At 36.8% G+C, this 15,617-nt stretch overlaps 1 protein-coding gene across 15 annotated transcripts in view; it reads left to right on the top strand.

The window, feature by feature from the left end:
* The window catches only part of AXDND1 (axonemal dynein light chain domain containing 1), a 185,583-nt gene that overhangs the window by 139,576 nt on the left and 30,390 nt on the right, over positions 1-15,617 (top strand). For 9 of the 15 annotated variants that reach the window (XM_055366816.2, XM_063710541.1, XM_063710548.1 and 6 more), the window contains one exon: positions 576-683. The exons of 4 other annotated variants lie outside the window; for them this stretch is intronic. In XM_055366816.2, the coding sequence (XP_055222791.2) occupies positions 576-683 (108 nt within the window). Of the gene's footprint in view, positions 1-575; positions 684-1,580; positions 1,652-2,059; positions 2,094-12,281; positions 12,389-15,617 lie in introns of those variants that run through there. 2 more of the 15 variants (XM_063710561.1, XM_063710559.1) reach the window with 2 other exon arrangements.

The raw sequence follows: 15,617 nt of genomic DNA, 5'->3' as shown, positions 1-15,617 counted from the left end.
TTTTAGTGGTTAAGCACAGACCACATAGATTAGAATCCAAGCATCATACTTAACTATTTTTGTGACCTCAAGCAAGACATTTAGCTACTCAATTTCTCAGTTTCCTCATCTTAAAAAATGAGGATAATAATAGTTAATGTCTCATACTGAGGATCAAATGAGTTAATGTATGCATAATGCTTAGAACAGAGTCTGGCATATAATTAAGTACAAGGTAGGTGTTTGCTACTTCTGTTGTTATTATGCAATCACAGTTGACCTGGTCAGTTGCATAAAATTTATTAGGAGGCCATTTAGACATTAGTAAATAAAACAATCTTTTTGTATCTGTTTTTACGGCACTTCACTACTCCCTGTCCCATTACAACCCAGATCCCAAACCGTGTCAATAAGAGATAATATGATTTAGGTGTATGTTAATAGCCAGTCACCACTGCATAAATCTTTGAACTGAACTGATATAAAGTTAATTGAATATAGTTATGTTTAGAGGAATTGTATTTATCAGTTCCTCAATAGCGGTGAGTGAATAAATGAGCTGGTTTTTCTGCTTGTAATCTTTTATCTCTTCTCAGAAAGAATGTTATGAATGGATCAACACATGCTCTTGCCTCCTTTCTAATATCAAAGGCAGAAAAATTACATTATTGACATATGAAGAAATAGAGCGGCTACTTGAAGAGGTATTTACCACATGTTAGCGTTGGTCATTATTCAGATTATTCCTGTATTTCAGTAGAGAAGGTTCACAGCTTTTTCCAATCAATGTTCTGAATCCTTGTTCATTTACCCTAACATATGAGAATTTTGGTTCTGATCAAGATCTTTGACAGCTCTTCTTCCCTCTAAGGAATAGAATCATCCACTCAGCATTTTGCGTCATGTTTTTAGCAGGTGATTTTATAAAGGAAAGAATGGGTTTCAGGTAGAAGCTCCCTGCCACTTCCTGAGGCATATCCTCAGGTTCATCTGCTTCTGTGCTCACCCTTTTCCCTTCCCTCCAGTCTCAGTCTTTCCATTCAAGGTTATTTCTTCCTTCGAGCACTTAATCCCATGTCCAATGTCTTCTCTCTTTTGCCTCTTTAATGTCTTCTCTAATTGTTCCATTTTATCAATCTAAAAGCAATCTAAAATATGGTCATTTCTCCCATCCTAAAAAGGATGTCCCTTGACCTTGTCTCTCTGCTACTTCTTTCTCTCTTTCCATTCCATCATAATCAATTTGTTTAAAACTCTAGAACTACTATAAGGTCAGCAGTGATTCCTTATTGCCAAATCCAAGTATCTTCAATTCTGTATTTAACCTGGCTTCTGTGTATCATTTGGCTCTCTTAACCATTCACTCCTTTTGCAATGTCCTGGTTTTTCTCCTACTTCTTTATTTCACCCTTGTTTTAGAGTTTCACCCTCTTCTGCCTCTTAAATGTTGATATTCTGTCCTTGGCTTGCTTTCACTTCTCATTTGTACACACTACCTATTACTGTGTTTCCTGTGGTTTTAATTGCTACCTGCTTACCAAGAATCTCAAATCAGTGAATATCATGTGCCATCACAAACTCAACTCTTGTTTGTATTTCAGCCTCTTTGAAGGTGTTCTCCTCCAGTAAATTCTGAAGAAGCTCCCATTGTTATCAGAGTCATACTATACAGGTATGATCTGATGGCCTATGTGCCAGTGTCTTGGGTCTGAGAAAGAAGGGGAAGGTTCTATCTACACATTTATGAAACTTTTTTTTTTACATTTAAACACTGAAGAAATATCATCTTTCTAAATTATTCATCTTTAACAAATGTTCATTTTACTGTGCTGTCTAGATCTTGGCAAGAATTATTGTGAAATAACCACCGAATGATTTTATCAACATTATAAATTGTAAATTATAGTATACTTTGAGAAACTTAATGAAATACCACAGACATGATCTTGGTGTATCATATCTAGGAAAAAATCAAGGAACTATACAGAATCAGAGACGTGAGAGCAGAAGGGAATTTAAAGGCAATTGAATTTAACCTTGCATGAATCTGACAAGTCTTTTATTTTTTATTTTTCCATAGGTTACTGGGATACAGGTGGTGTCTGGTTACATGAGTAAGTTCTTTAGTGGTGATTTCTGAGATTTTGGTGCACCCATCACTCGAGTAGTATACACTGCACCCTATTTGTAGTCTTTTATCCCTTGTCCCCCTCCCACCCTTCCCCCCAAATCCCCAGAGTCCATTGTATCATTCTTATGCCTTTGCATCCTCATAGCTTAGCTCCCACACATCAGTGAGAACATATGGTGTTTCATTTTCCATTCTTGAGCTACTTCACTTACAATAAGAGTCTCCTATAGTCCCAGCTACTCAGGAGGCTGAGGCAGGAGAATCGCTTGAACCCAGGAGGTGGAGGCTGCAGTGAGCCGAGATCATGCCACTGCACTCCAGCCTGGGTGACAGAGTGAGACTCTGTGCCCCACAAAAAAAAAAAAAGTTTCTCCAGTCTCATCCAGGTGACTGCAAATGCTGTTAATTCATTCCTTTTCATGGCTGAGTAGCATTCCATCATATATATACATATATAATATGGTAGTGTGTGTGTATATATATATATTCCAATCATATACATAATATGATTTTATATATATATACACACACTACCACATATATATGGTATAATATGTACATAGTATATGGTATATGGTGTGTGTGTGTGTGTGTGTGTGTATATATATATATATATATATATATATATATATATATATATACACCACAGTTTTTTATCCACTTGTTGATTGATGGGCATTTGGGTTGGTTCCATGATTTTGCAATTGTGAATTGTGCTGCTATAAACATGCGTGTGCAAGCATCTTTTTCCTGTAATGACTTCTTTTCCTCTGGGTAGATACCCAGTAATGAGATTGCTGGATCAAATGGTAATTCTACTTTTAGTTATTTAAGGAATCTCCACACTGTTTTCCATAGTGGCTCTACTTGTTTACATTCCCTCCAGCAGTGTAGAAGTGTTCCTTGATCACCGCATTCATGGCAACATCTACCGTTTTTTGATTTTTTGATTATGGCCATTCTTGCAGGAGTAAGGTGGTATTGCATTGTGGTTTTGATTTGCATTTCCCTGATCATTAGTGAGGCTGAGCTTTTTTTCATATATTTGTTGGCCATTTGTGTATCTTCTTTTGATAATTGTCTATTCATGTCCTTAGCCCACTTTTTGATGTGATTATTTGTTTCATTTCTTGCTGATTTGTTGGAGTTTGTTTTAGATTCTGGATATTAGTCCTTTGTCAGATGTAAAGATTGTGAAGATTTTCTCCCACTCTGTGCATTGTCTGTTTACTCTGCTGACTGTTCCTTTTGCTGTGCAAAAGCTCTTTAGTTTAATTAAGCCCCAGCTATTTATCTTTGTTTTATTGCATTTGCTTTTGGGTTCTTGGTCATGAAATCTTTGCCTAAGCCAATGTCTAGAAGGGTTTTTCCAATGTTATGTCTAGAATTTTTATAGTTTCAGGTCTTAGATTTAAGTCCTTAATCCATCTTGAGTTGATTTTTGTATAAGGTGAGAGATGAGGATCCAGTTTCATTCTCCTACATGTGGCTAGCCAATTATCCCAGCACCGTTTGTTTAAAAGGGTGTCCTTTCCCCACTTTATGTTTCTGTTTGCTTTGTTGAAGATCAGTTGGCTATAAGTATTTGGATTTATTTCTGGGTTCTCTATTCTGTTCCATTGGTCTATGTGCCTGTTTTTATACCAGTACCATGCTGTTTTGGTGACTATGGCCTTATAGTATAGTTTGAAATCAGGTAGTGCGATGCCTTCAGATTTGTTCTTTATGCTTAGTCTTGCTTTGGCTATGCGGGCTCTATTTTGGTTTCATATGAATTTTAGAATTTTTTTTTCTAATTATGTGAAGAATGATAGTGGTGTTCTGATGGGGATTGCATTGAATTTGTAGATTGCTTTTAGCAGTATGGCTATTTTCACAATATTGATTCTACTCATCCATGAGCTTGGGGTGTGTTTCCATTTGTTTGTGTTGTCTATGATTTCTTTCAGCAGTGTTTGTAGTTTTCCTTATAGAGGTCTTTTGCCTCCTTGGTTAGGTATATCCCTAAGTATTTTATTATTTTTGCAGCTGTTGTAAAGGGGTTGAGTTCTTGATTTGACTCTCCGCTTGGTAGCTGTTGGTGTAGAGAAGAGCTACTGATTTGTGTACGTTAGTCTTGTATCCGGAAACTTTGCTGAATTCTTTTATCATTTCTAGGAGCTTTCTGGAGAGTCTTTAGGGTTTTCAAGGTAAATGATCATATTGTCAGGAAACAATGACAGTTTGACTTCCTCTTTACCAATTTGGGTGTCCTTTATTTCCTTCTCTTGTCTGATTGCTCTGGCTGGGACTTCCAGTTCTAAGTTGAAGAGGAGTGGTGAGAGTGGGTAGGTATCCTTGTCTCATTCCAGTTCTCAGAGAGAATGCTTTCAACTTTCCCCATCCAATATTATGTTTGCTGTGGATTTGTCATAGATGGCTTTTAATACATTGAGTTATGTCCATTGTATGCTGATTTTGCTGAGAGTTTTAATCATAAAGGGATGCTGGATTTTGTTGAATGCTTTTTCTGCATCTATTGAGATGATCATGTGATTTTTGTTTTTAATTCTGTTTATGTGGTGTATCACATTTATTGACTTGTGTATGTTAAACCATCCCTGCATCCCTGCTGTGTAACCCACGTGATCATGGTGGATTATCTTTTTGATATGTTGTTGGATTCAGTTAGCGAGTATTTTGTTAAAGATTTTAGTGTCTGTGTTTATCAGGGATGTTGGTCTGTGGTTTTCTTTTTTGGATATGTCCTTTCCTGGTTTTGGTATTAGGGTGATTCTGCCTTCATAGAATGAATTAGGGAAGGTTCCCTTTTTTCTGTATCTTGTGGAATAGTGTCAAAAGGATTGGTATCAATTCTTTGAATGTCTGGTAGAATTCTGCTGTGAATCCTTCTGGTCCTGGACTTTTTTTTTTGTTGGTAATTTTTTAATTACCATTTAAATCTTGGTGCTTGCTATTGGTCTGTTCAGGGTATCTAATTCTTTCTGAGTTAAGCTAGGAGTGTTGTATTTTTCCAGGAATTTATCCATCTCTTCTAGGTTTTCTAGTTTATGTGCATAAAGATGTTCATAGTAGCCTTGAATTATCTTTTGTATTTCAGCAGTGTCAGTTGTAATATGTCCAGTTTTGTGTCTTAATTAGGTTATTTGGATTTTTTCTGTTCTTTTCTTGATTAATCTTGCTAATAGTCTATCAAATTTATTTATCTTTTCCAAGAACTAGCTTTTTGTTTCATTTATCTTTTGTATTTTTTTTTGTTTATTTCAATTTCATTTAATTCTGCTCTGATCTTGGTTATTTCCTTTCTTCTGCTGGGTTTGGGTTTGGTTTGTTCTTGTTTCTCTAGTTCCTTTAGGTGTGACCTTAGAATGTCGGTTTGTATTCTTTCCGTCTTTTTGATATAGGCATTTAATGCTATGAACTCTCCTCTTAGCACAGCCTTTGCTGTATCCCAGAGGTTTTGATAGGTAATGTCATTATTGTTGTTCAGTTCAAAGAATTTTTAATTTCCATCTGAGTTTTGTTTTTGACTGAATGATCATTCAGGAGCAGGTTATTTAACGTCCATGTATTTGCGTGGTCTTGAAGGTTCCTTTTGGAGTTGATTTCCGATTTTATTCCACTCTGAGAGAGTGCTTGATATAATTTCAATTTTCTTAAATTTATTAAGGCTCATCTAGTGGCCTATCACATGGTCTATCTTGGAGAAGGTTCTGTGCACTGTTGAATAGAATGTGTATTCTGTGGTTGTTGGAGAAAATGTTTTGTATATATCTGCTAAGTCCATTTGTTCCAAGGTATAGTTTAAATCCATTGTTTCTTTGTTGACTTTTTGTGTTGATGTCCTGTCTAGTGCTGTCAGTGGAGTATTGAAGTCCCCCACTGTTATGTATTGCTGTCTATCTCATTTCTTAGGTCTGTTAGTAATTGTTTTACAAATTTGGGAGCACCAGTGTTAGGTGCATATATGTTTAGGATTGTGATATTTTCTTGTTGGACAAGGCCTTTACCATTATATAATGTCCCTCTTTGTCTCTTTAACTGCTGTTGCTTTAAAGTTTGTTTTGTCTGATATAAGAACAGCTACCCCTGCTCGCTTTTGGTGTCCGTTTGCATGAAATGCTTTTTCCAACCTTTTTATTTCAGTTTATGTAGTCCTTATGTGTTAGGTGAGTATCCTGAAGGGAGCAGATGGTTGGTGAGTTCTTATCCATTCTGCAGTTTTGTATCTTTTAAGTGGAGCATTTAAGCCATTTACATTCAATGTTACTATTTGAGATGTGAGATACCATTCCATTCATCGCGCTATTTGTTGACTTTGTACCTTGGTTTTTTGTTTTTTATTTTTGCTTTTTAAATTTTCATTTTCTTTTGTTTTATAAGTCCTGTGTGATTTATGCTTTAAAGAGCTTCTGTTTTGATGTGTTTCCAGGATTAGAGCTCTTTTTAGCAGTTCTTGTAGTGGTGGCTTGGTAGTGGCGAATTCTCTCAGCATTTGTTTGTCTGGAAAAGACTATATCTTTCCTTCGTATATGATGCTTAGTTTCGCTGGATACAAAATTCTTGGCTGATAATTGTTTTGTTTGAGGAGGCTGAAGATAGGGCCCCAATCCCTTCTAGCTTGTAGGGTGTCTGCTGAGAAAACTGCTGTTAATCTGATAGATTTTCCTTTATAGGGTACCTGATGCTTTTGTCTCACAGATGTTAAGATTCTTTCCTTCGTCTTAAATTTAGATAACCTGATGACAACGTGCCTAGGTGATGATCTTTTTTGCGATGAATTTCCCAGGTGTTCTTTGTGCTTCTTGTATTTGGATGTCTAGATCTCTAGCGAGGCCAGGGAAGTTTTCCTCAATTATTCCCCCAAATATGTTTTCCAAACTTTTAGGTTTCTCTTCTTCCTCAGGAACATCAATTATTCTTTTTTTAATCCACAAAAAATTATAATGTAAGTTAAAGTACAAATGAGGGTTCATTTTTTTTACTCATCATATTGGCAAAAGTTAAGAAATTGCAAGATACAGTCATGCACTGCATAAGGATGTTTTAGTTAACAACAGACTGCAGATAAGACAGCAGTCCCATAAGATTATAAGACTGTATTTTTACTATACCTTTTCTATGTTAAGATACACAGATACAAACCATTGTGTTACAGTTGCCTACAGTATTCAGTGTAGTACATGCTGTACAGGTTTATAGCCTGGGAGCAAAAGGTTATATCATATAGCCAAGGTGTGTGTGGTGGGCTATACCCTCCGTTTGTGTAAGTACACTATGAGGAACATCAATTATTCTTAGGTTTGGTCATTTAACATAATCCCAGACTTCTTGGAGGCTTTGTTCATATTTTCTTTTTCTTTTTTCTTTGTCTTTGTTGGATTGGGTTAATTCGAAAACCTGGTCTTCGAGCTCTGAATTTCTTTCTTCTACTTGTTCAATTCTATTGCTGAGACTTTCCAGAGAATTTTGCAGTTCTGTAAGTGTGCCCAATTTCCCTGATGTTTTGATTGCTTTTTTTTTATGCCATCTATTTCCTTGAATATTTCTCCCTTTGCTTCTTGTATCATTTTTTGGATTTCCTTGCATTGGGCTTCGCCTTTCTCTGGTGCCTCCCTGATTAGCTTAATAACTAACATCCTGAATTCTTTTTCATGTAAATCAGGGATTTCTTCTTGGTTTGGAACCATTGCTGGTGAGCTAATGTGATTTTCTGGGGGTGTTAAAGAGCCTTGTTTTGTCATAGTACCAGAGTTGGTTTTCTGGTTCCTTCTCATTTGGGTAGGCTCTGTCAGAGGGAAGGTATAGGGCTGAAGTCTTTTGTTCAGATTCTTTTGTCCCATGGGGTTTTCCCTTGATGTAGTACTCTCCCCCTTTTCCTATGGACGTGGCTTCCTATGAGCTGAACTGTAGTAATTGTTATCTCTCTTCTTGGTCTAGCCACCCAGCAAGCCTGGTTCTGGGCTGGTGCTGGGGGTTATCTGCACAGAGTCCTGTGATGTGAACCGTCTATGGCTCCCTCAGCCGTGGATACCAGCACCTGTTCTAGTGGAGGTGGCAGCGGGGGTGAAACAGTTCGTGAGGGTTCTTAGCTTTGGTGGTTTAATGTTCTGTTTTTGTGCTGCTTGGTTTCCTGCCGGGAGGTGGCACTTTCCAAAGAGCATCAGCTGTGATAGTATGGAGAGGAACTGGTGGTGGGCAGAGCCCCAGAACTCCCAAGAGTATATTTCTTCATATACCCTACCCACCCTTTGTCTTCAGCTACCAGGTCGGGGCAGGGCTAGGCGTGTCTGAGCTCAGATTCTTCTTGGGCAGGTCTTGCTGTGGCTGCTGTAGGGAATGGGGGTGAGTTTCCCAGGTCAGTGGAGTTATGTACCTAGGAGGATTATGGCTGCCTCTGCTGAGTCATGCAGGTTGTCAGGGAAGTGGGGGAAAGCAGGCAGTCACAGACCTCACCTGGTCTCCACACAATCTGAAGGGCTGGTCTTACTCCCACCATGCCCCTACTAACAGCCCTAAAGCTGTTTCCAGGCAGTGGGCAAGCAGGACTTGAGAACTTGTCCCATGCTACCTGCCTCCCAGCTGCAAAAGAAAAGAGTTTTGGTTTTTCTTCCCCCTGTGGAGTCTGAACACTGGATTCATGCCCTCCCCTGAGTTCTAGCAGGAGGCACCTCGCCCGATTCAGATTGTTACAAAGTTCAGCTGGAGACTTCCTTCTCCCTGTGGCATTTTCCCCTGTGCCTCTGGCCGCCCTCCCGAAGGAGCCCTGTGGTGCCAGGCAGGAATGGCCTGCTTGGGGACCCTGCGAACTCCCAGAGCCTTTCCTGCTGCTTCCTCTACCCCTGTATTTTGCTTGGCTCTCTAAATTGACTCAGCTCCAGGTAAGGTTGGAAACTTCTTCTGCAAACCAGACCTTCAGTTTCCCCAGTGGGGGTGTGTTTGGGAGTGGAGGGTCTCCGTTTCCCACTTTCGCAGTTTGGGCACTCACAGTATTTGGGGTGTCTCCCAGGTCCTGCAGGAGCAGTCCACTGCCTTCGGAGGGTCTTTGGGTCCCCTCGGGATTCCTGCTTTGTTCTTGCAGTCATTCTGGAGCTAAAATTTCTCACGTGAGCCTCCACACACTGCTCTGTCCATCTGAGTTGGAGCTACAATCTAGTCCTACTTCCCATCCACCAGGATGATCTTCTCTTTTATCTGATGATGAGTCTTAATATAACATCCATACTTGATCATTATGCTTAAGTTTGAATATCTGAAGTGACAGAGAACTACTTTCAGAAAGACTCCATTCATTTTTGGTGAGCACTGAGTATTAGAACATTAATTCTTTCTATTGAACTAAATGTAATATGTCTCCTTGTAGCTTTAGCTTTTTCTGCAAACTGGTCCTAGTTCAGTCTTTTGTGGTTAATATGAACAGGGCTGATTTGTCTTACATATTATAATATTTCCAACATTTAAAAGCAACTGTATTCAACCTAAGTCTATTTTTTGATTTTCTATTCTTTTCTATTGATCTGTCTATTAGTGGGTCATTACCACAATATTTTAATTATTGAGGCTTTATGATACATTTTCTTTTTTCTTTTTTTTTTGACTTTTAAGTTCGGGGTACATGTGCAGGTTTGTCACAAAGGTAAACTTGTGTCATGGAGGTTTGTTATACAGATTATTTCATCACCTAGGTATTGAGCCTAGTACCCATTAGTTGTTTTTCTTGATCCTCTCCCTCTGTCCATCCTCCACCATCTGAAAGGCCCCAGTATGTATTGTTCCCCTTTGTGTGTCCATGTGGTCTCATCATTTAGGTTCCACTTAACAGGAAAAATGTAGTATTTGGTTTTCTCTTCCTGTGTTAGTTTGCTAAGAATAATGGCCTCTAGCTCCATCCATGTCCCTGCAAATGACATGATCTCGTTCTTTTTTATGGCTGCATAGTATTCCACGGTGTATATGTACTGCATTTTCTTTATCTAGTCTATCATTGATGGATATTTTGGTTAGTTCCATGTCATTGCTGTTGTGTATAGTGCTGCAATGAACATGCGCATGCACTTGTCTTTATCATAGAATGATTTATATTCCTTCAGGTATATACTTAGTAATGGGATTGCTGGGTCAAATGGTATTTCTGTCTTTAGATCTTTGAAGAATCACCACGCTGTCTTCCACCATGGCTGAACTAATTTACACTCCCACCACAGTGTATAAGTGATCCTTTCTCTCCACAACCTTGCCAGCATCTGTTATTTTTTGACTTTATAATAGTTGCCATTCTGACTGGTGTTAGATGGTAGCTCATTATGGTTTTGATTTGTATTTCTCTAATGATCAGTGATGTTGAGCTTTTTCTCATATGATTATTGGCCACATTTATGTCTTTTCAAAACTGTCTGTTCATGTCCTTTGCCCACTTTTTTATGGGGTTGTTTTTTGCTTGTAAATTTGGTTAAGTTCCTCATAGATGTTGGATATTAGACCTTTGTCAGATACATAGTTTGCAAAAATTTTCTCCCATTCTGTAGGTTGTCTGTTTACTCTATGGATAGTTTCTTTTACTGTCCAGAAGCTCTTTAGTTTAATTAGATATGCCATTTGTCAATTTTTGCTTCTGTTGCAATTGTCTTTGGTGTCTTCATTGTGAAATCTTTTCCCGTTTCTATGTCCAGAATGGTATTGCCAAGGTTGTCTTCCAGGGTTTTTATAGTTTTGGGTTTTACATTTAAGCCTTTAATCCCATCTTCAGTTAATTTTTGTATATGGCATAAGGAAGGGTTCCAGTTTCAGTTTTCTCCATATGGCTATCCAGTTATCCCAGCACCATTTATTGAATAGGGAATTCTTTCCCTATTGCTTGTTTTTGTCAGCTTTGTTGAAAATCAGATGGTTTGTCGGTGTGAAGTCTTATTTCTGGGTTCTCCATTTTGTTCCATTGGTGTATGTGTCTGTTCTTGTATTATACCATGCAGTTTTGGTTACTGTAGCCCTGTACTATACTTTGAAGTTGGGTAGTGTGATGCCTTCGGCTTTGTTCATTTTCTTAGGATTGCCTCACTATTCAGGCTTCTTCTTGATTCCTTATGAATTTTAAAATAGTTTTTTTCTAGTTCTGTGAAGAATGTCAATGGTAGTTTGATAGGAATAGCAATGAATCTATAAATTGCCCTTGCCAGTATGGCCATTTTAACGATATTGATTCCTCCTTTTTATGAGTATGGAATGTTTTTCCATTTGTGTCATCTGTGATTTCTTTGAGCAGTGGTTTGTAGTTCTCTTTTTAGAGATCTTTCACCTTCCTAGTTAGCTATATTCCTAAGGTATTTTATTCTTTTTCTGGCAATTGTGAATGGGAGTTCATTTGTGATTTGGCTCTCGGCTTGACTATTGCTAATGTATAGGAATGCTAGTGATTTTTGCTTGCTGATTTTGTATACTGAGACTTTGCTGAAGTTGTTTATCAGCTTAAGAAGCTTTTGGGCTGAGACAATGGGGTTTTCTAGATATAGGATCATGTCATCTGCAAACAGGGATAGTTTGACTTTCTTATGATACATTTTCATATCTGGTAGGACCAGCCCTCATCACTGATCTTTTTCAGGCATTTCATTGCTATTCTTGCTTACTTATTCTTCCTTTTATTTATATATTTATTTTTTAGAGACAGGGTCTTGATGTTGCCTCGGCTGGTCTCAAACTCCTGGGCTTAAGTGATCCTCCTGCCTCAGCCTCCAGAGTAGCTGGGACTATGGCATGCACCACTGCACCTGGCTATTTTTCTATATAACTTTATAAGCTAGTTCTTAAAAATAAGATTTTTTGAAACTAGCATAATATTAAATTTATATATTAACTTAGAGTAGACATGTTTATGATGCTGAATTGTATTATCCAAGAATATGGAATATAGGATGTCTACTTTTATGCCTTTAAATCATATCTTATTTGTTTGCTTATTTTGTACATTTCTTATTAGGTTTATGCCTGAATATTTTATTTTTTGCTATTTTAAATGAGACATTCTTTTCCATTATATCTTCTAACTAGTAACTGTATATATATATATACAGTTAAATATATACACAGCATATTTATATATTATATATATACAGATTATATATATATAATCAATTTCTGTATTTTAATTTAATTTAATTTTGTTTTATTTTTTGAGATTGGATCATACTCTGTCACCCAGGCTGGAGTTCAGCGGTCCAGTTGTGGCTCACTGCAGCCTTGACTTCCTGTGCTCAAGAAGTCCTCCCACCTCAGCCTCCGGAGTATGTGGGATTATAGGTGCGTGGCACCATGCCTGGCTAATTTTTAATTTCGCAGAGACAGGGTCTTGCTATGTTGCCTAGGCTGGCTTGAATTCCTGGGCTCAAATGATCCTCCTGCCTCAGCCTCCCAAAGTGCTGGGCTTACAGATGTTCACCACCATTCCTATTTTAATTTTATATGCTGTGACTTTACTAAATTCTCTTACTGTATTCCTCTCTCCTCCTCCTGCTGCTCTTCCTCTTACTGTTTTTAGTAGTTTTTCAGTGGATTCTTTGGGGTTTTCTAGATACTTAATCAAATCACCTACAAATAGGGATAGTTTTACTTCTTTCTTTTCAATTGTGATACTTCTAGTTGCTTTTTCTTGTTTAATTATATTGAATAATTCTTCTAATTCAGTATTAAATAGTAGTGGAGATAACAAGCATCCTTTTCTTGTTTCTGACTTTAGCCGGAATGCCTTTAGTGATTTACCTTTAAGAAATATGCTGGCATTGGAGCTGATTTATAATTTAATTTATTTGTTCTTTCTTCAAAAGTCTCAGATATCTACCTTAGGTCATTTTTCTTCTACCTTAACCTGTAGAATTTTCTTTAGTGAAGATCTCCTGGTGGCAAACTCAGTTTTTGTTTGTCTGAAAATGCCTGTATTTCACCCTCATTCTTACATTTTTTTTTTTTTTTTTTTTTGCTGGGTATGCTATTAATTCTGGGATGGTATTCTTTTCTCTCAGCACATCGTTATTATTTTTACTGTTTTCTGGATTTTGTTGTTATTGAACTGACCATTGAGAATCCAGCTGTCGGTTCCTTTGAAGTGAATTCATCTCTTCTCTCTATTTTTAAGGTCGTCTTTTTGTCTTTGCTCTGATTAATGTGGAGATGGATTTTCTTTTCTTTTAAATTTTGCTTGGGATTCTCTTGATTTCCTGAATCTTTAATTTGGTATCTTTTGTTAGATCTGGAAAATTCTCAGTCATCTATTCAAATATTGCCTCTACTGCATTTGCTCTCTTCTTTCCTTCTAGAACTCTAAATGAATGTGTGTTGGAATCAATCCCCCATGTCTCTTAACCTTCTTTCATATTCTCTCTCTATTTCTCTTCATTGCATCCTGAATAATTTTTCTGGCTTACCATCCAGTTCACTAATTTGCCCTCCAATTGAATTTCATCTGCCATTAAACCTTTCTGTTGAGTTTTTAAATTAAATTGCTGAAGTCCTATTTGATTCTTTTTCAAGTCTCATCATTTTTGTAATCTTTCTCTCTTTGCTCACATTTTCAATCTCTTATTTCTTTAAATAGGCTAAGTATAACTTTTGTAGTCTGTTTGATAATTCTAATATATGATATATCTGTATAAGAATGTTTATTACAGCGTAGTATAATAGCAAAATACTAGAAACAATATGAATGTTGATCAGTAGGAGATTAGTTAAATACAACATGGTACATTGAAATAATGGAACTCTATGCAGATAAAGTAGATGTTTAAGTAGTTAAATAAATATAATCCATGATATATTATTGAGAAAAGCAGATTATAGAATATAAGATATATTATCTCATTTATATTAAAATGTTTATAGATGCAAAAAGCAGTCTAGCAGAATATTCAGCAAATGATAAAAATTGTTAACTCTGAGAGTTAAGATTCTTAATTCCTCTGTAGTGTTCAAATATTTTATAGCAAGAATGTTATCAAGAAAAAAGTATTTTCATTTTGTAAAAATATCCTAACTTTTTGGTCACATTGTGACTATTTTTCTATACTATATACATATTTCTATAGCATAATTTAACATTGCTGTAAAGTATTTTGTTATATGGCTTACACCATAATTTATTTATGCATTTTCCTATTGTGGGCCTTGAGCTTATTGCTAGCTTTTGCTTTTATAAATATTGCTGCTGTAAACACCCAGAGGATGTTTTTAAATCTATGTGAGTAGACTCCTTTGAGGTGTTCAATACTGATGACTCCTTCTTTCTTCTCTTTTGGCTTTCCTCGTGGCCTCTCATACTTCAGAGGCTACTTCTGGCTGCCTTTTCAGGCTCCTCTTTCTTCCCTAGCATTTTATTTTTTTCAGAGGTTTGAAAATCTATTATTGTTTTCCTTGAGTATAGACTTTTGATTTCATCTGATTGTTTTTGGTTTTTTTTGAGGCAGCAATTTCCTATTTATTTATTTTAATTGACAAATAAAAATTGTATACGTTTATTGTGTACTACATGATGTTTTGAAGTATGTGTACAATGTGGAGTGGCCAAATTATTTTTCTAAAAATAACAGCTTTATTGAGACACAATTCATGTAATATGTACAATTCAGTAATAGTTTGTGGTATATTCACAAAGTTGTACAGTGATAATCACTATTGAATTCCAGAACATTTTAATCATTCCCAAAAAGAAAATCCATACTGATTAGCAGTCACTCAAATTTCCCCTTTCTTCTCAGGCCCTGGAAACACTACACAGTTTCTGGCTGTATGGATTTGCCTATTCTGGACATCTCATGTAAATGGAATTATACAATATGTGGCCTTTTGTGCTTATTTCCCTTAGCATAGTGTTTTCAGAGGTCAGCCACATTGTTGCCTGCATCAGAACATCATTCCTTTTTTTTTCCCAATAGGTTTTTGGGGAACAGGTCATAGTTGGTTACATGAGTAAGTTCTTTAGTGATAATTTCTCAGATTTTGGTGCACCCATTACCCAAGCAGTGTACACTGTACCCAATGTGTAGTCTTTTATCCCTCCTCACCTCCCACCCTTTTCCCCTGAATCCCCGAAGTCCATTGTATCATTCTTATGGCTTTGCATCCTCATAGCTTAGCTCCCACTTATGAGTGAGAACATACAATATTTGGTTTTCCATTCCTGAGTTACTTTACTTAGAATAACGGTCTCCAAATGCCATTATTTCATTCCTTTTTATGGCTGAGTGGTATTCCATGGTGTATATATACCACATTTTTTTTATTCACTCATTGATTGATGGGCATTTGGGCTGGTTCCATATTTTTGCAATTGTGAATTGTGCTGCTATAAACATGCATGTAAAATTATCTTTTTCATATGATGACTGCTTTTTCTCTGGGTAGATACCCAGGAGTGGGATTGCTGGATCAAATGGTAGATCTACTTTTAGTTCTTTAAGGAATCGCTACACTGTTTTCCATAGATCCCTAGCATTTTATGTAACTGGGTTACTGTCTAATTCTC

The sequence above is a fragment of the Gorilla gorilla genome, chromosome 1 (genome assembly GCF_029281585.2).
Source record: "Gorilla gorilla gorilla isolate KB3781 chromosome 1, NHGRI_mGorGor1-v2.1_pri, whole genome shotgun sequence".
Taxonomy (NCBI): domain Eukaryota; kingdom Metazoa; phylum Chordata; class Mammalia; order Primates; family Hominidae; genus Gorilla; species Gorilla gorilla.
This window is presented reverse-complemented; position numbering and strand designations above follow the sequence as displayed.